At 40.6% G+C, this 22575-nt stretch overlaps 1 protein-coding gene across 1 annotated transcript in view; it reads left to right on the plus strand.

Annotated features, from left to right (window-relative positions):
• Positions 1-22521, plus strand: part of PRKD3 (protein kinase D3) — a gene marked incomplete at both ends in the record, with an annotated part of 41756 nt that extends 19235 nt beyond the window's left edge. The window contains 13 exons of the mRNA XM_084261320.1: positions 1702-1779; positions 3796-3979; positions 5854-5977; positions 8543-8620; positions 10233-10509; positions 13572-13624; positions 14008-14080; positions 17168-17274; positions 17983-18144; positions 18581-18679; positions 20241-20508; positions 21412-21497; positions 22348-22521. Of these exons, the coding sequence (XP_084117446.1) occupies positions 1702-1779; positions 3796-3979; positions 5854-5977; positions 8543-8620; positions 10233-10509; positions 13572-13624; positions 14008-14080; positions 17168-17274; positions 17983-18144; positions 18581-18679; positions 20241-20508; positions 21412-21497; positions 22348-22521 (1763 nt within the window). The remainder of the gene's footprint in view (positions 1-1701; positions 1780-3795; positions 3980-5853; positions 5978-8542; positions 8621-10232; positions 10510-13571; positions 13625-14007; positions 14081-17167; positions 17275-17982; positions 18145-18580; positions 18680-20240; positions 20509-21411; positions 21498-22347) is intronic.
• Positions 22522-22575: the final 54 nt, after the last annotated feature.

Genomic DNA, 22575 nt, shown 5'->3' on the forward strand with positions numbered 1-22575 from the left:
ACTAGATAAAACCAGCATTTATGTATGGAAAGCAAGCCTAGAGAAATGTTAGATACATGCACAGACCAGTAATAAATATATTACTAGGCCTCCATTTATGCAGTATTATCCTGGGCATATTTTAAATATATCAGGGATTTATATCAAGCAAAATATTTTCATTCTGCCTTATACACATTCTTAAGATTTCTGACTGAATTCCTTATGCACATTCCCAAAGCTTGGGGTCTTTCAGCAGTAGCATGTTCCTGAGTACTTGTAAGAGCCCTGGATTTCTTGAATCCACCCAGGCTTCCACTTGGACTCTGATGATCTTTGGGATGCTAAGGCTAAGTTTGTGGTAATAAATGTTCCCAGGAACATTCCTGGACACTGAGGCAACTGGGACAAAATGACCCATACTTGTGAACAAGGTTTCTAAGCATCCCAGCCTGGGTGGCTGTATGCAGACTGCCTGTTGGGAACAATTTCATGGGATGCACTGATTTATCAGCTAGACCTGGGAACTGTTTGGGATTGTGCTAATGCTGTGGGCCATAAGTGCACTAGGGGATGTTTCTTACTGTTCACTAGGCTTGACTTCCACTGCATTACTCAAGAATGTTTCTGGATGTAGTTTCATTTATTAGGATTGAGCAGCTCTCAGTTTTTCTAGTTTCCTGGTAGGATTTGTGCTTCTGTTGCTCCCAGCACCCTTCAAATTAACCTCCCTTTCAAAATAACCATATTGTATAATATGGACTGAAAAAGCCACTGTAGAAAGGACAGTTCATTTGTCTCCTAGGATGCTCACAGGCACTCAGAAGCTGAGCGGGACTGTGTTTTGCTCCAGGGTTTGGCTTCTCTGCTGCTGTAATGTGGAGATAATGATTTTTCTCTTCTCTGGGTTTAAAAGGAAAGCACAATGAGCTTTCTTTGGATAGCAGAAAGGGGCTAAATTACTAGTTTAAGAACAGTTGTGGAAGCAGTACAGAGTTTTGAAACTCATGATGTTGATACAGGGTTGAAAATTACAGTGATGATGCTAATAAAGGAAATTCCAGTTAATACCACTAATGTGGTATGCTGAACTTTGTTCAGGAGGCTGCATCTGATACCTCAGATGCAGAAATGGCACACATCCAGGTTAGATTCCATGTCCACGTCAGGCCAGATCTGGACATAATGTTATTCTGCCTGTCCTGTGTCAGCAGGCAGAAATGGAGCTTCAGTGTTCAGCCAGATCTGTAATCTGAATGATAGGGGAACTGGACTTTGGGATTTGCCCAAAATCTGCTCTGTGACAGAGCCCAGGGGATCTGATGGCTGCAAGGCTGGGCACCAGGTGGGGAAAAGTGATAGAGATGAGACATTTAAGTCATCTAGCAATGGAAAAAAGGGTGTGGGACAGATGAGAGGATAGGAAATATTACATCATAGTGGAAAGAATAGCTACAGAGAAAGCTAGAAAAGTAGAAAACTGTTTTGTGCTGGAAGGGGAAGCGCTGACATAATACATAGTGATGGGGCAAATCAACATGTGACATCAGGACAAGACTGTTAATTTCCTTCTGGAGGTGACCTCATTGGTGCTGTCTTCAGTTACACGCCAGTGTATAAACCTGAACTGAAGCTTGTGGTGGACGTAGTGAATGATAGAATGGTAGTGTTGGAGTGGAAGTAACATTCTGGTGTCCTGGGCTTATTTGTCTTCCATTTAAGATTGCAGATTCAACTGTCACAAACGCTGTGCATCTAAAGTACCCAGAGACTGTCTTGGAGAGGTGGTTTTCAATGGAGGTAAGATGAGAAACATGCTTTCACACACTGACAGAACTTTGGAGGCTTAACAAGATGCATTAGCTTTTGCTTCCCTCATCTTTGAACATGTTATGTATTTTTGTTTTATCTTCCCAGTTTTTCTATCTGCCCTCACTGACAATTTAAGAGATTCATTGTAGAACTTCCACACTCTGGTGGCCTTAGTTTTACTTAATCAGTCTTGGCAAATACAGTATGTTTTGCTTGAGATTGCTCAAGGAAAATAGAAAATCAAGAAGCCTTCTCAAAGCACAAAAATTAAACATCTGTTGTGATTGGTCTGCTTGTTTTTTACCATGAAATTTTTATTTTTAAGTGTTAATTTCTGAAAACAAGTACCATTTTTTGTGACTTTCTGATATTCATGATTTCTAGTGGCCAGAGCTAGTCCAGCAGTTTGTGAGGTAAAAGAGAAAAAACGCCAAGCCAAACAAACAAAAAACCCCAAACCCCACACTCAATTTTTTTTGAAACCTTAGTTAGGTAAGACTGGTTTTGAAATTGGCTGTAGAGATTTGGAAGGGGAAGGTGAGGAATAATATGTGGCAGAAAGTTTTAGAGTCTTACATGTGGAACTTTTTGATTAATGTTAAGTTGACGATGTATGAGATGGATGAGCAAACACCGAGGTGGATTGAAAACTGGTTGAATGGATGGAGCTAGAGGGTAGTGATCAGTGTCATGAAGTCTAGTTGGAGGCTGGTAACTAATGGTGTACCCCAAGGCCAGTACTAAGTCCAGTCCTGTTCAACGTTGTTAATGATTTGGATGATTAGAGTATACCCTCAGCGAGTCTGCCAGTGACTGGGAGGACTGGCTCAGATTCCAGAGGGTTGTGCTGCCATCCAGAGGGACTTTGACAGGCTGGAGAAAATGGACTTACAGGGGTTGTTGGAACAGATGACTTCCAGAGGTCCCCTTCAGTTTCAACCATTCTTTCACTGTGTTGCTGAAAGTCCTGATTCTTAGCATGTGTATTTTTGAGGGGAATGAATTTGATGGCAGATCACACCAAACTCTACAACATGATTCAGGGGCCTGGACAGCAGCCCTGTTAGCCTGTGGGTCTGTTGCCATTGCACAGCATATCCCATCTGTTCATGCCTGTCTTCTACAGCTCCAAGGCTCTTGCCTGCGTTTTGAGATTGGTGGCCATCAGCAGTAATGTGCCACACGTTGTTGCTGTAGCCTGCTTTGACACCCTTACGATGCTGAGGTGCTAGAGCATGTAGTTTTGGACAGTTCTTCCATGGATGTAAGCAGTTGTTTATTTTTTGGCTCTTTCTCCACCCTTTAATTGGGCTTTCCTCAGACAAAAAAAGAAGTAAACCAAACCCAAATCAAACCACAAAAAATTAAACACCCCCCCCTGCAACTCCAAAACAAACAAAGAAGGCAAAAACCCCCAAATCAAAAGGCTACAGATGAAGGTATGTGTTTTCCTCAGTGCAATTTGTACAGATTTTTGGAAACTTTAAACTTTGGCCAGCTGAGTGTGTGTAAAATCTGTTCTGCTTTTCTCTTTTCTGGCAATACCACAGCTCCCTTTTTCTCTCTTTTGCTATTATGGGCTACAAGGGCAGTGAGAACAGAGTTGGGTTTCTGTTGATGGAGAATTTAATTTGCGCAGGAATAATTCTCTGGGTCATTTCTAGCCACCAGAAGGTTACTTTGTACTTACTATTTGTGGGACAGAATTACTTAATGCGGTTTTGGTTTAGACTTTAAGCTTTTTCCTCAATATGATTCTTGTTTTGGTTGGGTCACTCTTGCCTTGGCATTTAGCAAAACCAAATAGATAATGTTCATTAGCACACTCAGCATAATTTGGCAAAAGCATGAAGATTTTGTGCCTTTTACTTGTATTAATGTGAACTGAAGAAGAAATTTTATGGAGGTTTTTTTGTGGAGTTTTTCTTTGGGTGTGTATTTTTTTGGTGGTTGTTTTTGTAATTGTTTGTTTGAGATAATGTCTGAATCCTGTGTTGTTTCCAGAACCTGCTAGCCCAGGCCAGGACTTGGACATGCCAATGGAAGTTGATAGCAGTGAAATGAACAGCGACGGTAGTCGGGGTCTAGATGATGCTGAAGAACCCTCTCCTCCAGAGGACAAAATCTTCTTTATGGATCCATCTGACCTTGATGCAGACAAAGATGAGGAAGCTGTCAAAACCATCAGGTATATATTGAATATTAAAACTCCTTTGTTCTAGATAATACTTTATTCAATATTTTGAAGTAAAACTTTAAATAAAGCACTTCTGATTAGCCCAGGTTTACAGCTTAAAGTGTGACTTTTTTTAATTGTGTGTGTTATTTTTCTTTTTAAACTTGGAAATGCTTTGCAAAGTTTCCTTGTCCCAAGCAAATCTGAGACAAAATAATACAGTCTCTTCCAGTAGCAAAAGGTACTGTTCTATCAAAGAAATAAAGCCAGATTATCAAAACATGGCGAAAACATGAGTAAGATCTTTGTGACTTCAACCTAATTTAGTTACTGATATATATGTGTTTATTTCAAATTATTTACTTGAGGTATTTTAATATTCAAATCACAGTTTATGTGCATTTTAGGCAGAAGTTTGATTTATGTAACTTGAACATGATTTTTCTGAACTCTTCTATCTGATAACTGTTCCTTAGTTCCCGTAATCAAATTTGGTCGTTTTACTTTCTGTATTATGCCAAATAGTGTCATTCTGATCTTCTTAGGTCATTCTTTCTAATGTAAGAACAGTGGTGTTAGGTCAAACCAAAGGTCATTTTAGCTCATTGCTTGATAAAAATACATGTGGAAGAGCATATAGCCATACCTTCTTGACTTTCAGTGATTTAGAGCTCAAGGACTTCCTGGGTTGGAGGTAGCACCTCTTTTTGTGTTCCACCTCTAGGTAGGATTTTCCCATTTATTTCTAATTGCATTTGAAGCAATTAAAGGAATTTTTGGGCATATACAGACTCCTGTGGCACCCAGTTCTGCAGTGTAAATGATGCCTGTTAAAGCATTCTTACATCTTTGTTTTTGAAGCTGCTGTGTGATTTGGTGTGTTTAGCTTGGAGAAGAGGAGGCTGAGGGGAGACCTTATCACCACCTACAACTACCTGAAGGGAGGTTATAGAGAAGGTGGGCGATGGTCTCTTCAGCCAGGTGACAGGTGATAGGACAAGGGGAAATGGCAAGAAGCTGTGCCAGGGTAGGTTCAGTTTAGATGTTAGGAAAAAATTTTTCACTGAAAGAGTTGTCAGGGCCTGGAACAGGCGCCCAGGGAGGGGGTTGAGTCACCTTCCCTGGATGTGTGTAAAAAAAGGATAGATGAGGTACTTAGGGATATGGTTTAGCATAGGACAGGAACAGCTGGACTTGATGATCTTAAAGGTCTTTTCCAACCGTGTGATTCTGTGATTCTGTCCAAACATTTCCGTTAGGGCCATGTGTAGGAGCTCTGGTGTTAAGCAGACAACTGAGCTGTTTGCTCCACCTTCATCACTATTAAAACCTGTATGTGTAACTAATGACTCTGTCAGAATGTCAGAAACTGTCAAATACTTGTCTGCAGGACAGTTGATAACACCTGAACATTGATAAAATTAAGATGCTTTTGTTGATATTTTCATAAATTAAAAGTATCATTAGACAAGGACCTTTAGTAGTGTACTAGCAATACCAAGAAGTAGCACAGTCAGCTTACATGGAGAGGAGAAAATAACAGCAGTGCTAATGTAAGTTACATTTTTATGCTAGATGAAGACCAGCAGCCTCAGCTAGCTGTTTTGAGAGGATGACTTCTGTAGGTGTCCTCATTCTAGTGTGTGTCTTCTGTATTCCATGGAGTAATTTAAGCACTGTAATGCTTGCACTAGGAGAGGTAGTGGGAGCTCAGATACTTTATCAATATCATCTCAGTTAAATAATTTGTATGGGAAGAAAAGTTGCCTGTTCCTGAAAATTACAGGCTAAGTACGTAGCACCATAAAATTGCAGTACTGTTGCATCTTAACTTGTTAAATATTAATTGTTCTCCTTTTTTTTTCTTTTTCATTATTTTTCTTTAGTCCTTCAACAAGCAATAATATCCCTCTCATGAGAGTTGTACAGTCGATCAAGCACACGAAGAGGAAGAGCAGTACAATGGTGAAGGAAGGATGGATGGTCCACTACACTAGTAGAGACAATCTGGTCAGTGACTTTTGTTTCTGCCTACGTTAGCTTAAATTATTTCTCTAAGCAAGTGATTTTTATTTATCTTACTTAGATAATGTGATTTACAGTATCATTTTGAAAGAACTTAGCTGTTCATTATAAAGAAATCTGGTGCAAAGGAGAAACTAGCTTATTCAAAATTTTTTGTGTGGTGATTCAACAGTACGTTTCCTCCTCCCTTTGGATGAGGAGAAGCATCTCTAAATTGTTTCAAATGAACTGCATGTTTAAGATTTCAGCTTTCCTGAGAGAATAATTCAGAATAATTTGCTTACATCTTTCTGTTTAGCGTTTGAATTAAATATTTGTATCAGTGTTTTCATTCAGCTACATATGAAGATGGAAATCATTATAAAGTGATAAGTACTGAAATGGTATCATTCTAATGATCTAGGTGTTAGTAAATACGCTTTTTGGCTACGTAAACATCCTCCAGGAACTATGGTTTTTTGTTTCTGGTGATACCAATAGTGGTATCTTAATCAAACCTTCTTAGGCAAGCTCCTTGGTTTTGTGTATTGTGGAGAAAGGTAAGAATAACTGGGTTCCTTCCTTGAGATTTCTCTGATGGAAGGAAGTGAATCCTCTTGTCTTTTGGTAGATAAATGAAAAGGATGAAGTCAGGGAGTTCCCAGATCTTGTGAAGAATGGCATGTCGTATTGAGGCTGTTCATGAAAGGCAGCATAAAAACTTATCCATTCTTTGTCTCTGTGCCAGGAGTCTGGTTGAAGGGGTCTTCAGGAATTTAGAAGAGCAAAATGTTATTTAAGCTCAAGCTGAGGCATGATAGGGGTCAGCTCAGGCTACTGTAGTAGTTCTGCTTCTGTGATTGTTGACTAAACAAACCACTCCAAGTGATCTGTTGGAAACAAAGCCTTATAAAACATTTCTTTAAAGTGCAGTTTTCTGATATCTACAAGTGTTTAACACAAGCCAGAATAAGTGTCTAGTATTTTTCAGATGAGATTCCAGCCAAGGCTACTTAATTATCATCAGGTGGCTGCAGAAAAACTATGGCCATGCAGTAAAGAACGATGAGTAGTTGTAGTAGTGTTCAGGGCAGACCTGGTATTCAGCTCTGATTTAATCTTTCAGTACAGCCAGTACATCTTTCCAGGGACTGCTTTGGATGACCTCATAGAACACTTACCAGATTGTATACCTTAGCTTACGTTGTTGTTGGGGTTTTTGAGGGGTGTTTTTGTTTGTTTGTCTGTTTTATCTACATCTGGCTACTACCTGGATGTCATTTACCAGAAAAGGCCATCCAAATGAAGTGATCTGTTCTGCCCCAAAGCTTGGACTTTCTCTCAGTTCCAGAGAGGTTCCTTTTATCAGCAGTATCTGTATGCTTTTTGCTGACCCTGGATAACAAGTAGCTCATCCTTTATAATGAGAAGTTTCTCTATCATTGTCTGTATTCCCCCCCGCCCCCCGAGCCCATCCTTTCTCAGAAGATGTTATTGGCAGATTTTGAATCCCTGAGAGAGTTACTAATCTGTACCTGAATTCCCCCTCTCTGAAGTCTCTTCTGATTCATGATTTAATAAAGAACATGTATGTCCAAAGGACAGGTTCTCACCCTTAAGCTTTCACACTGTTGCTGTTCAGTGCTGGCTGGGAATTCCATTTAGTTAAAACCATTTATGTCCCAGCTTTCTTTAACTCCTGCAGGTAGCCTGAGGTTCCCCCGGAACGAAGTGATTTAAGCCCTGCTCTATTACGTTCCAAACTAGTGTCATCTTAGGCCAGAGTTAAGGGTCTTGGATTTTTGCCACATAAGAATGAAAACTGATTTCAAACTAAACGAGCACGGTGCAAGCAAAGCAAGTTAGATTCAAATAGCTGTATTAGTTTTCTAAAAGCTTCTTCGTTTCACCAGATGTTCCTCTGCTTAAAATTACAAGAACAACAGCTTATTTGTATTACTTTTTGGTGGAGATATTTCTTATTGGTGGGGACTTCCAGAAAATGGCTATTTAGTCTGTCTTGGTTTTTATTTTTCGTAAGAAGTTTTGTCCATTTGAATCTCTTAATCTGTCTTGCCACTGCATGCTTGTAGAACTCTGTGACAGCGAAAGAGTTATGGACTTCAGGCTTCCTTAGTCCTTGAACCCCTGTAATGTTGGTGTGAGGGCACTGAAGGAGAAAGGACAACTCCCTCAATTGTTGATAAAATAATTCAGATTTTGTGTGCATGTGCTCCTGGAGTGAAACCTGTGTAGGTAACTGTTTTTTCTAGTATGAGATAATAGCAGTGATGACAGCAGATACTGTAGAGTAAGTGATTTCTTTTTTTTTTAATATTTTTTTTCCCTGGCTTGTGGAAATAATTTTATGACACTCTTCAAGAGTTAAAAAAGAAAATAAAACCTTCATTCCCAAAGTGTGCATCTTCACTTACCTAGTTTAAGATGCAACTCTAGATTAATGTTAGCTGATTGTTTTAGTCATTTGAAACATTTCTCATTTAAATAATGGGACAACAAAAGCAATACCAGTGATTTATTCCTTACATTATTGTACCATTTTTTTTGTAGAGAAAAAGACATTATTGGAGACTGGACAGCAAATGCCTCACGCTATTTCAGAATGAATCTGGAACAAAATATTACAAGGTAATTAATGATGAGTAATAATTATGTTGCACTTGACTTAGTGCTTTGTAGATCTGAATACTTCAGGGGTTAAGTATTATCTCCATTTCCCCGTCTTTTTTTAATCAAAACTGTGACAGGTTTTTGGTTGCCAAAGCTTGTAAGTAAGAAGGACCAAGACTAACTCTGAGAAGTTGTTTGCAGTTCCTGATCTAATCCCCTTGAGTATGTCTCTCCTTACGTTTTACATGTACTGTACTCCCGAATTGCCTGGCATATTAAGCTTTCTTCACAACTACCAGGGAATTTCTTTGGCTGCCAGTCCAGTGATGGCTAGGCTTTGTGTGTTCTGGAAGTTTGCATGCACATGTACCTTGTTTTGAGGTTCCCCAAATAAAGTTATTCCCAGTGGTACAACTGAAAGTTGCAAGCAAGGTTTAGAGGAAAACTTTACTGTGCAGGCTGGTGTTATACACGTGAAACTTGGCAATAAGTTTAGGATATTGTTAATGTGGTGATGTGTTCAGTGGTGGAATATTCAGAAAATGTGTTCAAATGTATAAACAGGTTTTTTCCCTTTCTTGTCTTACGCCTTTAGGTGGGGTCCAAATCTTGCAGCTTCTTCCTTTATAACATCTCTAAGATCAAGCCTTTTCTCTGTACACCCAGCTAAACTTGCCCAGATCCTTTTCATCCCTATCTTGACCAATGCAGCCTCTTCTCAGACCTCCCTGATGTTTGTATTGCCCTGTGCATTCAAAACACAGCTGGTAAAATAATGTTCCTTGCTTCTTGCTCCGTTACGTCACTGCTTTCAGTCCTTTGACTTGCCCCTGTGCCCCCCTTTTTTAACTGCTTAAATCTCAGGTTGTATATCTTTGCTGTTAGAATCATTCACAGCTGCTGTCTTTACATTTATTTGCTCTGCATCTTAATCAGCTACTGTCTCTTATCCCTCTAATGCCAGCCTGGTGTTCACCTGCTTGTTCACTACTCTTGCAAGTGATGTGCACCCACCTTCCTATGTCTGTGGAATGTCTTCCTCCAACGAGTGTGAACTTGCAGCCGTTTCTTCCTTCAGAACTGTTCTCTAGTACTGCTTGCACCACGATCTTAAACTGAACAGAAGTAGAGTCGTCAGTAGAAATCATTAATACCTGTATGAAAGAGAATCTTCACCCAAAATGACTTGGAAGTGTGAAGCAGTGCTTACAGACTAGCTTGTATAACCCCATCCTCTTCTTAATGTTGTCTTGTTTCACTTTTCTTCCCTGTCATGTTCTTCCTTAGCTGAGCTGGATAAGCTACAGGGGGGAATGGTTATTCTGTGGTTGTGCATCGTTTGTATGTGATGGGCGTGTGTCTCGTGCTGAATGTAAATGCTGACTGAGAGAACAGTGGTTGTGTAGGGAGAACTGTGGTGGGGCTGGAAGTCTCTTCTGGAATAGTGGAATTCAGAAAACTGTGTGGGCAATGGTCATGCACAGCCTAGCGTTAGCTATGAAGCTTGGTGTTTTGTTATTTTGATGCATTTACTTTGATTTCATTGCAAACACTTTAAGTTTTGAGTATCATTAAATATTAAAATATTCTATGGATTTTCATTTTCTTAATCTTTAATATTTTTCTTCAGGAGATTCCACTTTCAGAAATTCTCCAGGTGACTCAGCCTCGAGATTTTTCAAACGTGGTGCAGGGCAGCAACCCATACTGTTTTGAGATCATCACTGACACCATGGTGTACTTTGTTGGCGAAAACAATGGCAGCACTCATCACAGTCCTGTTCTTGCTGCCACCGGAGTCGGACTTGACGTAGCTCAGGGCTGGGAGAAAGCCATTCGTCAGGCTTTGATGCCAGTCACCCCTCAAGCTAGCGTTTGCACTGCTGCAGGACAAGGAAAAGACCACAGTAAGCAGGCAGACAAGGCACTGTTACTAATTTTCTGAAGCTGCTAATGGGAGAGATTCCTTTCAGAAAAGTGCTGATTTAGGGTGAAGTATTGTCTGTCTATTCTCTGCTGAATTGGGTGCGTAACTTTCCACCAGTCTCAAAGAGGTGACACTCAGGTTGGTGGAGGGTGGGCAAAACCTTTAATTGAGTGTAGCAGGAAGTAGCAGTTAAGATTCCAATTTGATATGAATGGATATTGCGGGGCTTTATTGCAGGAGCATTAAGGACTTGCACATATTTGCTGGATGTAAGAAGGGACCATAGTGTACAAACTTCCAATGTAATTTATTCATAAATTCAGACTAGATACATCTACTCTGAAAGAACTCAATGTGGATGTTATCCCCTATGTATTTTTTTCCTTAATCTGTGAGATGTCAGTAACTAAGGAAAAGAAAAAGAGATAGTGTTGCAATGTAAATATGGTGATGAAAGGAACACTTGCTGAGCTGGGGGTAATAATAAAAAGTGCCCTGTTCTTTTTATGCACCTGTCCTTCCTTTCCTTCTCTGGCATACTCCTTATACTCATGATCAAGGCTCCACCGAACTACCTTGTCTTCCTTCTCTTCAGTCATCTCCTTGTTCCTTGCAAGGATGTTCATTTACAGTCTGTGCTGAGATTTATGCTTTCACTCTTTGGTTTCCTTTCATCTTTCAGCTACTGCTGAATCTTCTTTTAGTGAATTTTTCTTTTGCAGGAGATTCTGAATTTCTCTGCCTCTAGTATCTGGCTAATCTGCCTCAGCAACAGTTACAAACTTACAAATACTGGTTTGATATAAAGGCGTTTTCTAAAAATGCAACCTTGATATGAAACAGTAAACTGTGAAATGCCACTACTGGGATCTGTATTTAATTGCAGTGAAGAAACATACCCCTAAGATGGCACCTCATAACTGGCCTTACACAAAATGCGACTTTTGATACAAAATTCTTAGTTCCAAATTCTATATATACACACCCCAAAGGTGTCTCTTGTTTTCTGGAACCTAAGGCTTACTGTTGCAGAGAGACTTGCAAAGGCAGTTGCTTTTTTTCCAAAATCAGTATTTCTATATAGAAACTTGACAGTGCTAGGGAATAGAGCTGCATAGATAGATACAGAGAGGAAGTATTTTAGCATGTTTGGAATTGTAGGAGTATAAGAAACTACCGTGAGTTGTGGAGTGGCCTTTGTGTATTCTTAGAGACACAGGTTGGTTTTTAAAGCCCATAAAACACCTGTTCATCCTTCTCCTTCCTATACACAGTGTGCCATGAAATGCAGCTTTTAAGAAAATTAGACTTTTAGTTCAAAAAACAAAACCCCAAAGCTTCAAATATGTTATTTTAAATGAAAAAATGCTGCTAGTGCCTGAAACGCAGCAGGGATCCTGTAGTGTCAAAATGTCTGCAAGGGACGGGCTAGTCGGTTTATCCCACGTTCTAGCCAGAAAGTGTCTGGGAATGACATTGCTCTTCCAGTCTGACTCACTGGAAAGCATACTTTGTCACCCTGTACCTGGTGGTTGGGGTGGGATATTTCTTTGTGGGATGTTTCTGAGCTGAAATGGGAAACCAGTAAGCTGTTACCTGCTATAGATTCCATGTTGAACACTGATTTCTTCAGAAGTGACACTTTTTCAGCCCTTATTCTTTTGCATCTCAGACACTGGAAAAACGGGTTTGTTTGGCAGAAGTAAATCTCTGCCTACCAGATTGTATTCTGTAGCCATCTGTGGAGAAGGGTGCAGTGTGCTCTCTTGAAACAGTTTCAAAAAACGTATCTTCACTTTCTAATCACCTTGTTTCAACCTTGCTGCCCTTTGCATAGACCTTAGTAACTTTTTGTCTACCCTCTTGGTTTTCCTTGCGTTCTTTACTGTTATTCCAGTACAGGCTTGAGTAGCGTCAGTGATCCATAGACAGATGCAAGGTGGTAACTCCAGCTCATAGTTCAGACACAGTATTCAGAGTGTCTTTGAGAACTAGGATTTGTTGCCTGCCATCTTAAGTATGTAAAATTCCTTCTTTGAGATAAAGCACAAGTGGCAAAAATCAGACACAGACATTTTCTTTGTTCTCTGAAGTTGTGTTTTTAAAGCTCAGTGCTCTTAGGGTGATAAAGGCTCTTTTCAAAGTGCTAGTAAATCTGTAGTATATCTCCTATGTTTACCTTGTAGGTGAATTTGGTTCTTTTTTTTAAGTTAACAAATAATAGATGTCCGTTTGTCTGAGACGCTTCACCTGTGTCTTGCAAGTCAAAGGATACGTAAGGGTGTTTTCCACCTTCCTTGATGTATCTCTTCTTGGCCCTGTGTCATGATGTTGTTCCTGTAACAAAAACTTTGTGTCAACATCTGCTGCGGGCTGAACAGTTCTGTGTCTTTATCTGGTACTTTTACTTACACTGCCTAGATGTGCACTTACATTCCAAAGATTGATACAGTTCTGTAGTTTGCCCATGAAACAAAGATTGTTTATACTGTGGGGGTGGTTGTTGTTGGGTTTTTTGTTTTAATTATCAGGTCTTCTATACTTGCTTTGCTTGATTTATTTCCTTATGCGTTAATTCTGTATATCTTCATGCAGCAGAAAATCAGCAACCGCATTCAGGTTATATTCAGGAGTGTGAGGGATCTACCTGACTCTTTTCCCTGTATTTTTCTATCCTGCTACCAGAAATTCTTAGTATTTTAATGACCTCTGATACAGTTGCCACATGACTATTGCTTTTGGCTTCCCAATTCTCTATTGTGTACACACTCACACTGCTCTACTCTTTCTGTCATCAGCAGTATGACAGCAATAGACAAATAATGCCAGCAAAACTCCCGGGGTTGTTTATCCAATCAGCCTGTGAAATTTGAGTTCTGGGGTACAATGTTTCTGCAGAACATGCATAAAAATTGTTTCACCATGATGGGGTTAGAAGTCAGCAAAGGTTTGGTGGTTTGGGTTGTGTCGTGTCCCCGCGCCCTTACTAGAAAAAGCTTGCCCTTCCTGTTTACTTACTCAGTCATATCTTCTTTGTTGCAGAGGAGTTATCTCTAAGCATCTCTGTTTCAAACTGCCAGGTCCAGGAGAACGTGGTGAGTCTCATGCATTATACAGTAACGGTGTTTATTTACCTGGGTATTAGTAAGTCATTGGCAGCAACCGGTGTTTGGATGAGAAAGCAGCACCCTGGGGTATTGTAGCTAAAGAAGCCTGAGTTACGTAGAGGAAGCAATCCACTCACCTGTGCCTTACAGCTGTGAGTTTGCATGAACCTGTGTCCCTGCTCATGGTGCAGCCTAACAGACTTTTCCTGAAGAGGATCCACTGAGGTGTTCTCACTCCGCTCAGGGTAGCGATGGCACCCTGGACAGAGTTTGGTTAATGTCAGGTACAGCTGAGCCAGTGCTAACTAGTAGGCTCGTGAACATTATGATTAACTCCTGATACTTGTGATTTCTTTTTTTTCATGCATTAGGACATCAGCTCTGTGTACCAAATCTTTGCTGATGAAGTGCTGGGCTCTGGTCAGTTTGGAATTGTATATGGAGGTAAATGACCTTAGATTCCATTGTGCATTTATTAAGGTGGAATGTCTGTCTGCTTGATACAATTAGCTTTTTTGTATTTGCTTAGCTGCATCTGGAATGTCTAGGTTAAATTTATCTTGTTAAAAGCTTTGCTTGGGTTACTGTGTCTCTCTGCAACTTTTTGTGCTGCATTTCTTGCAATTCTTTTTTTTCCTTTAGAGTTTTACATGGGCAGCAGAATCAGTTTAGAATACACTTTGCATTTCAACCACAGTAAAGTACAAAGCCATCTCTGGTCTGAATTTGGCCTTGGTTTTTTTCCTAATTGCAAATTGTAACCCTGTTGTTGGTATTATACAGTGTTAGAAGTCGTGCTTAGGGAAGCTGTCAAATAGACTTGCTATTAATGCTAGGAGAGATGTGGCCAAAAGCAATTCGAAGAAGACATATCTTTGTTTATGCTTTGACAGTGTTTAAGCAAATCTGTTATTGACATATTTTATACAAACAGATTTGCTGCGAATTTCTGTAATCAGAATAAAGTAGAAGGAAGGCTGGTTTAGGTTTCAACTGTAGTTTTATCATTTCTGCTTTTTAAAGAAATTCTATTGCAGTGTATAACTTACTTTTACAGTGTGTAATCATAGAAAGAGGTAGTACCAGAAATGCATCATATGAACTGTTTATCCTTTTTTTGTTTGTTTGTTTGTTTTTAATCCCATGTGTTATATCAAGTGTTGAGAAAACCACAGACCATAAATCTGGAAACCAAGAGAAAGTGATAACTAATGATTTAAAAGTGGTAACATTTCTGCTTCTGTCATGTTGTCTTTCTAGTCAGAAAGTATTGTGGCTATGATTTTTCTGTGTACCAGTTGTGTAGCTAAATACTTTTCTCTCTTACTGTTGAACTGCTTGATAGAAATGCAGTTTGAAGCTCTGCTGCTGTATCACTCTTGAGAGAGATCTGGAGGGTTTTTTTTGCCCCCTGTATTTCTTAAAGCAGAGCGTGAATCAAAGTGTGCTCCTCTTGTGAATAGAACATGCACACATGGAGATGGAAGTTTAATGTTTTGATTTTATTTCTGTATGTACTCTGCTAAACTGCCTTTTAAATTTTTCATTAGTCAATGCTTATAGCTGCTATAAACATAGTAAATGCTTTAGTTTGGGGAGGCTAGATCTGATAACTTCTAATACTGGCTTTTCCCCACCTCTGTAGGATTACTGAAATAATGATATCAAAGGTAAAATTAAGTTAGTGACATTGTGGGGTTTGTTTTTTGAGGGTTTGTTTTTGTTTGTGCTTGTCCCCTCTATTCTGGACAGACATTTACAAATTGTAAATCCAGGTTACAGGATATGGATACCCAACTCCTTTCAGTAAGAACAGTTTCCCTCTGCTTTTCCTGGTTTGGTTAGTTTTGAAGGCTCTAGAAAATGGATACAGGAAAAAAAGTTTTCTTGACAGTTTCTTACTGATGTAAAACCCTGAAACCTGGGTAGCTGTGTTTCACATAGGAAAAGGAATTTTCAAGCTGCTTTTCTATTAATCTTTCTTTCTTTGATTTTTTTTTTTTTTTAGCTCTACTGTAGTGTCTGTAGATTTGTTAGATTAGTGGTTTTGCTTTATATTCTCTTGCAACCCAGCATTTGTCTTCTGGATTTTGCATCTAGCTTGTAACTAGTGGTATTTCTGCTAGGTTTCAATATAATTTGATGTCTGGTGGAGCCAGAGTAACTTTCTCTGTACCTCAGGGTTTATTTAAATTATAGTTGGGTGCTGCCATTTCTAATATTTGGCCTAAAAATTGCTGATTTGTTACAGGCAAAATGACTGAGCTTCCCAGGTCTGCCTCTTTCTTTAAGAGATTTCTTTACACTGCTCTCTGTGACAGTCCATTGCATAGTGTATGCTTTCCTCAGGACTGATACACTCTTTAAGATTTACTTTTGCTCTCCAGTTGTTAGTTCTTTTTGTTAACATTGTAGAACCTTTCCTGGACCTTGAGTGATGTGCCTGTTAACTGCATTACTCTGTCTGCTGGAGATAAGCCTGGTTTTGACCCTTTATTTGTGGTGGTGCAGTAGTTGCTTGGTGCAGCAGCTTTTTGGAGCTGTTCCTACACCCTGCTTAAGCCCTGGCCACCTGTACTGACTGCAGAGCAGCAGGCAGGGACCTGGCTGGGTGCTTGGTGAGGTGTAGCTGGGCTCCCCACAGCTCCCCAGTAGAGCCCCCTCTGCTGCTTGTTCTGTAGCCCTGTGTGCCACCCCCTTTCCTAAAACAGCTTCCAAGCCTTTCACTAAGCAGATAAATGCTTTCCCCCTCCCCTCCTCCTTCTGGTGAAGGGTTATTTATCCTGTATTAGTTTAGTATTAAATGTCTTAGATTGTCAGGGTCTCGCTGCAGGTGATCCTGTTAACCTCTGTTGTGAATGTGGTAGAAGCCGGTTTAGCACTGACACCCACGTTAGCCCTTGAAACATCCCACCTGCGTGTTGCAGATTTGCTTTTCATTCAGCTGCTGCAGGCTGCATCCAGGAGTAGTATTTGGTGCTGTCTTTTCCCACAACCTCTTAGAACTGTTTGATCCCAACAGAGCACCCCTGGGTGCTAACATCTGCTTCTTCGTGGCGCTCTCTCGTTCCTGCAGAGTATTAAGTATACGGTTTCTGTGCATGTGGCACCCATGAAAGTATGAAACCACTGGAGAGAAGACTCGCAGACCTTTCTTCACCTTTGTCTTGAGTGGTTTTGCTGTTGGTTTGTTTGGGGGTTTCTGTTGTTTTGGCTTGTTTTTTTTTTTTTACGTGAGAGGTAATATTCTGTGGGAGTAGGTATTACTTGCTCATGTGCAAGTCCCTTGCACAAGCAAAAACCTCTCTTTGACAGCAGAGGAGTAACTAGTTCATCTACAACACTCTGGTGGAGTGGAGGCTGATCACTTCCTGTTCCTCACATACTGGTTGCAGTTTTAAAAATTAACGAAGTAATACCCTACCCTTGTACAGAATATGCTGGTTTCCCCAAAAAAGAATTTGTGCTGCAATGCTGTGTAGCTGTGAATCGCTTCTACCTCCTGACGGCTGACATTGATTGTCTGTTTAGGGAAACACAGGAAGACTGGAAGAGATGTGGCTATCAAAGTCATTGACAAGATGAGGTTTCCAACTAAACAGGAAAGTCAGCTTCGTAATGAAGTAGCCATTCTCCAGGTACAGTAGTATTTTTGGATCACGTTGGAGTCTGTCTTGTGCCCTTTTTAAGATGTTTGTAACGTAAGTGTTCTGAATTTCCAAGTCTGTGCATGTCATTTGAGGCCCCATCCCAGGAGATACTCAAGGTCAGGCTTGATAGGGCTCTGAGCAGCCTGATCTAGTGAAGATGTCCCTGCTTACTGCAGGGGGATTGGATGAGATGACCTTTAAAGGTCCCTTCCAACCTAACACATCCTGTAATTCTATTATTTCTGAGCCTTTTTCTAAGGGATAATCTTAGAGTGGGAATTACCAAGTATCTGGTAGAATTGAGAACTTGTGGTGGCCTCACCCCCTTAGAGGAGATCCACATGTGCTTTGCCTCTGCCTCCTGCAGGTAGCAGGAAACTATTTTTGGCTACCTTCAACTACTGGCTCCTCAATCTGGGTGTAATCCTTGCATGTTCTGTGTTCAAGCTACTGAGTGTATCTGCTGTAAAATGTAATCATTACAAGTAAATTGCTTAAAACACATTAGTCTCAGTAGTGACAATGTGTGTGTTCCAGGGGTTGATGTTTGTGTTTCAAGCTGGTTTCTTGCCTCAGACCTTTTGCTTTTTTTCATTGCTACGTCTGCCCTTAGCTGCGTTTTGATTTGGGGCACAACATTTCTCTGTGATCCAGCCTGTTCCATACTGCTGACATACCTGTGCTGCTTGATTTTAGAACCTGCATCACCCTGGGATTGTGAACCTGGAATGTATGTTTGAAACCCCGGAAAGGGTCTTTGTGGTGATGGAAAAGCTGCATGGCGATATGCTAGAGATGATTCTTTCCAGTGAGAAGAGCCGACTGCCAGAACGAATAACGAAGTTCATGGTCACTCAGGTCAGCATTCAGTCTCCTTTCTGAGAGAGGGAAGGCTGGATTTGTCTCTTGTGGAGAGTGGAGTTTGGAGAAGGGCTTTTCTGTGTTGTTGTGTAAAAGAGAGCGCACGGAGGTTTGCGCATCTAATGTGATTTGAATAAACATGGAAAGAATTTTGAATGTTAATCACGTTGATTTTCTTGCCCTTCTTTCCCAAAACATAACATTATGGACAAGATGCATGTCAAAATAGTAAGCATTCAAAAAGATGGGGAGTGGGGGAGGAGGAAAACCCATCAGTTCCAAGCCTTGATAGGCTGGAGAAATAGTACTTGCACAGTATGGGTTAAGTCTTGAAAACTGTGTCGATACAGATTCTGGTATCACTTAGTGTCTGTGGGGTTTGACACTTCTGATTCACATGTGTGGTTCTGAAAATGTTCTTTCCTTTTTGCAGATACTGGTTGCTCTGAGGAATTTACACTTCAAGAATATTGTGCACTGTGATTTAAAACCGGAAAATGTGTTACTAGCATCAGCAGAGCCGTTTCCTCAAGTGAGTGAGGATTGAAAAACACTTCTTTCATCACTTCTCATTGCCTACATTTCTTGTAGAAAAGAACATTGTAGCTTAAAAGGTGACCTGTTGTGGGATTGTTCAACTCAGTCTAGAATGACTTGAACCACATGTATCACAGCCATCTGTGTATTGTTTCCCTTCCAACTCTTACCCTTGCTTTGTGCTCAGTGCTCTCTTTCAGTCTCTTTCCCCTCAGATGTGGATCATGTCTCACTGCGATGCTATGCACCACTGATCCTTCCTTCCAAGGAGCCCGAGAAGTATAACTACTGGCAGCACTTAGCAAAGGGCTGTGTAGACTGTGTCTCTTTCCACAGTTTTGAAGTGTGTGTGGAAATGGTCATTCTGGATTATTAGAAATGGGTGCTCTGGAAATTGGATTCTGTAGTAGTCTTGTACCTTTTCCACTGGACTAGAAGCTTCAAGACCAGTGTGTGTTTCCCTTCCAGTGCTGCTTGACCCTGGGAAGCAATTTCTTCCCTTGTGCATCCCTCCTCCTCAGTCTTCTCTGCCTTGCTTTTAAGCTATTGTGAAACTGGACTGGCTCATTTGTCACTGGTCTTTCTCAGGGATCTTCATCATCAGTATGTGGTATATTACATTGTAATATAAACTAAATAGCTAATTCCTCTATGAGAAATGCTGTGCAGTGATACCCAACAGTAGTTATGTATTGTCAGCAAATACCCCAGTCAGCTATTACCTCCAATACCTTGGATAGCACAGGTTTTGTGGAGGATATAAAGAAATTGAAATCTGCTAGGCAGCATCAGGGAGTTGCTTCCAGTCCTGCGACATTAATGCAAACTGGAGTGGACTTTCGGAGACTCACTCGTATGCCTTGGTGCACTGCTCTTTCTCATACCCCAGGGAGGGCTTATTAACTTGGCATTAGTGTTGGACTTGATCTGGATCCTTTTTTCTGTACAAGTGTGTCTGCTGTGCTCAAGGAATTATTAAGGAAGCATCCCAGAACTGCAAAGGTTTGAGCATCAGGGCAGATATCGGCTCTTGGTCCTTTCTACCTGGGTTGCATTATTCCGCCCAGAGCTGTTGGGGGCTGAGTTCTGGCTGTACCACTCATCCTTTGATTTCCATGCAGCTGAAGCCTCCAGCTTCAGGAATGTGATTAAAGGGAACATGATCTGGCTGGGATTTGTATGCTTTTAAAATTTTGGTTCTGTGCCCTGTGAGGGTGCAGATTTGCCTCTGAAAATGAGCTGAGTTTGGAATCAGGGGCTTGGGGGTTTTTGTGGGGGTTTTTGTGTCTTTGTTTGCATGCTTGGGGCCATGTACTACACAGGCTGCCTCAGACCCAATCTGTGCTAGGCCAGTTGAGGTCTGGGTCTGAAGCATGGTTGATCTGTAACCTAAAACCTTAACTGACCAGCTTAAGGTTATGTTTTGTCTCTATTTCAGTGCGTAAAATGTTTAAATGATGGCAAAACCAGCATCAAGTACCCCTCTGGTCTGGGACAGTAGCATGCTTTGGGGATGAAGCAGAGATTTCTGGGTTTAAAATAAATGTCTTTTGCAGGTGAAGCTGTGTGATTTTGGCTTTGCACGCATCATTGGTGAGAAGTCTTTCAGGCGCTCTGTGGTGGGGACACCAGCTTATCTTGCCCCTGAAGTGCTCAGGAGTAAAGGTTACAACCGCTCCCTAGACATGTGGTCAGTAGGAGTTATTGTCTATGTGAGCCTTAGTGGTACCTTCCCATTTAATGAAGATGAGGATATAAATGATCAGATTCAAAATGCAGCATTTATGTACCCACCGAATCCCTGGAAGGAAATTTCCAGTGAAGGTAAAGACATTTTGGGTTTGGGGTTTGTTTTTTTTGTTAGAATGTCTTTGTATGTAGCTAACACTTGCAGATGCTTAAACATCAAGGTTCATACAGGTGGGAATGTGAATATTATTGATAAGTTTGAGTTAAGTCAAGCATCCCAAAATAGATACATATGAGCTGGCGTATATTTGTGAAAGATGAATTGTCCAATGCAATATTTTAGGATTAGCCAGTAGATTTAGCAAGAAAACCTAAATGCATGCAGGAGGAGTGGAATAAATAACCTGAAGCTTCCCAAGGTTCCGGAGAAAAGTTAAATGACCTGTGAGTGTTAGCTGAATGCTCATATCAAAACATACTCATCTCAAGACCAGAAATGGCTCTTGAATCTGGACAAAATTGAATCTGGAATTTTTGCCTTTTGTCCATTAGTGAGGGAAACAAAACTTGGATCTTAATGTCAGGCCTGGACAATCTTGGAAGTCTGTGAGGTTGGTCACTAAGCTCTCTGATGCCAGCTTTGCCATTAGCAACGTACATATGACTAACGCGCAGGTAGATGTGGAAGGACATACACAAGAATATGCTGTAGTGGAAGTGTCCTACATCATTTTGGAACACAGGGCTGTGCTGAAGTTATTTAGGCACTTCTGAAAATTACTAAAATCAGTAGGGGAAAAAGATTAAGAAGTATACAGTAAAGCTTCTAGTGCTCTGTCAAAGCAGGGGGAAGCTTACTCAATACCTTTTTTGTGGCCTCATTTAACATAAGCAAAGCTAAATAGAAAATTCAAGAGCTTAAATTATAAAGAGTTCAGTAGGATATACTCACATGAAAAACCCAGTGTGAAGCATGTGAATGGTGACAGGTGAATAGCAGTTAAACAATCTAATGTTTGTTCTATTGTTCTTTGTCAGCCATTGATTTAATAAACAACTTGCTTCAAGTGAAGATGAGAAAACGCTTCAGTGTTGACAAATCCCTTAGTCACCCGTGGTTACAGGTAAACCCTTCTGCCGTTTTTACAGTGTTTATAATGGGTGAATAATGATTTCTTAAAAATGATTTTTTAAGGAAATCTTTCAGAGGCTTACTAAAACTATCAAAGTCTGTTAACAAGCACTTGTGGAGGCATGAGCATTTCTGGTTTTAGCTTTACATTTTACGTGCCTCCAGGATTCTGCCCACCAGTTAATGGCTTCTTTCTTCAAGGAAAACTTTGTCTTGCTGTCTGTCCCACCCCTTAGTTTTCCATCTCACACTGACATAAGAGTTTTACTCTTCTGGCACCTCTCCTGACTGCGGGCAGCGATGGGTGCGTGTAGCCCCACTGACGTCAGTATAGAGACAAACACTGTTTGGTGGGTGCAGAAGCAGACGCTCGAGCTGGTGTGTGCTGTGACTTCTTGTAGGAGAGAATTGTTTGGAATGGAATCTATCCACTTGTTTGACATGGGTTCCTTTCATGGTGGTTTCAGAGTACTGTGTGCACATATCTATGCACACAAATAACTTAATTAGATTTTCCCCTTTAATGTCTCTTGAGTACAAACAGTACTGGAATTTCCTGTGTGTATACACACCATTAATTTCATAGCAAAGCTAACGTAGCTTTCCTGTTACAAAAGGTTTTAATGATGTGCAGTATTACAACCCTAGATACAGTTTTGAACGATTCTTTTTGGACACTCTGTGAGGGTATTATGTAGGGGTGTGGTTTTGGTGGTTTTAATCAGCTCTTGTGGAGTATATTGCATGACTGTTTATATTAGAGACTAACTGCAGGATTTATCTCTGGGAATGTCGTGCTGCTGTTTCTTAAACTAGTTCCTTAAATATCTCCTACTCCTTAGGATTATCAGACTTGGCTTGACCTCAGAGAATTTGAAACGCGCATTGGAGAGCGATACATTACCCACGAGAGTGATGATGCACGTTGGAAAGAACATGCTTATGAACACAACCTTGAGTACCCCCAGCATTTCATTATGGCTCCTAATCCAGATGACATGGAAGAAGACCCTTGATTTACTCATTGTGCTAAACTGCAGCAGAGGAGGACACTCCAGGCAGAAACTGAA

This window comes from Gallinula chloropus (genome assembly GCF_964237585.1).
Source record: "Gallinula chloropus genome assembly, chromosome: 3".
Classification (NCBI taxonomy): domain Eukaryota; kingdom Metazoa; phylum Chordata; class Aves; order Gruiformes; family Rallidae; genus Gallinula; species Gallinula chloropus.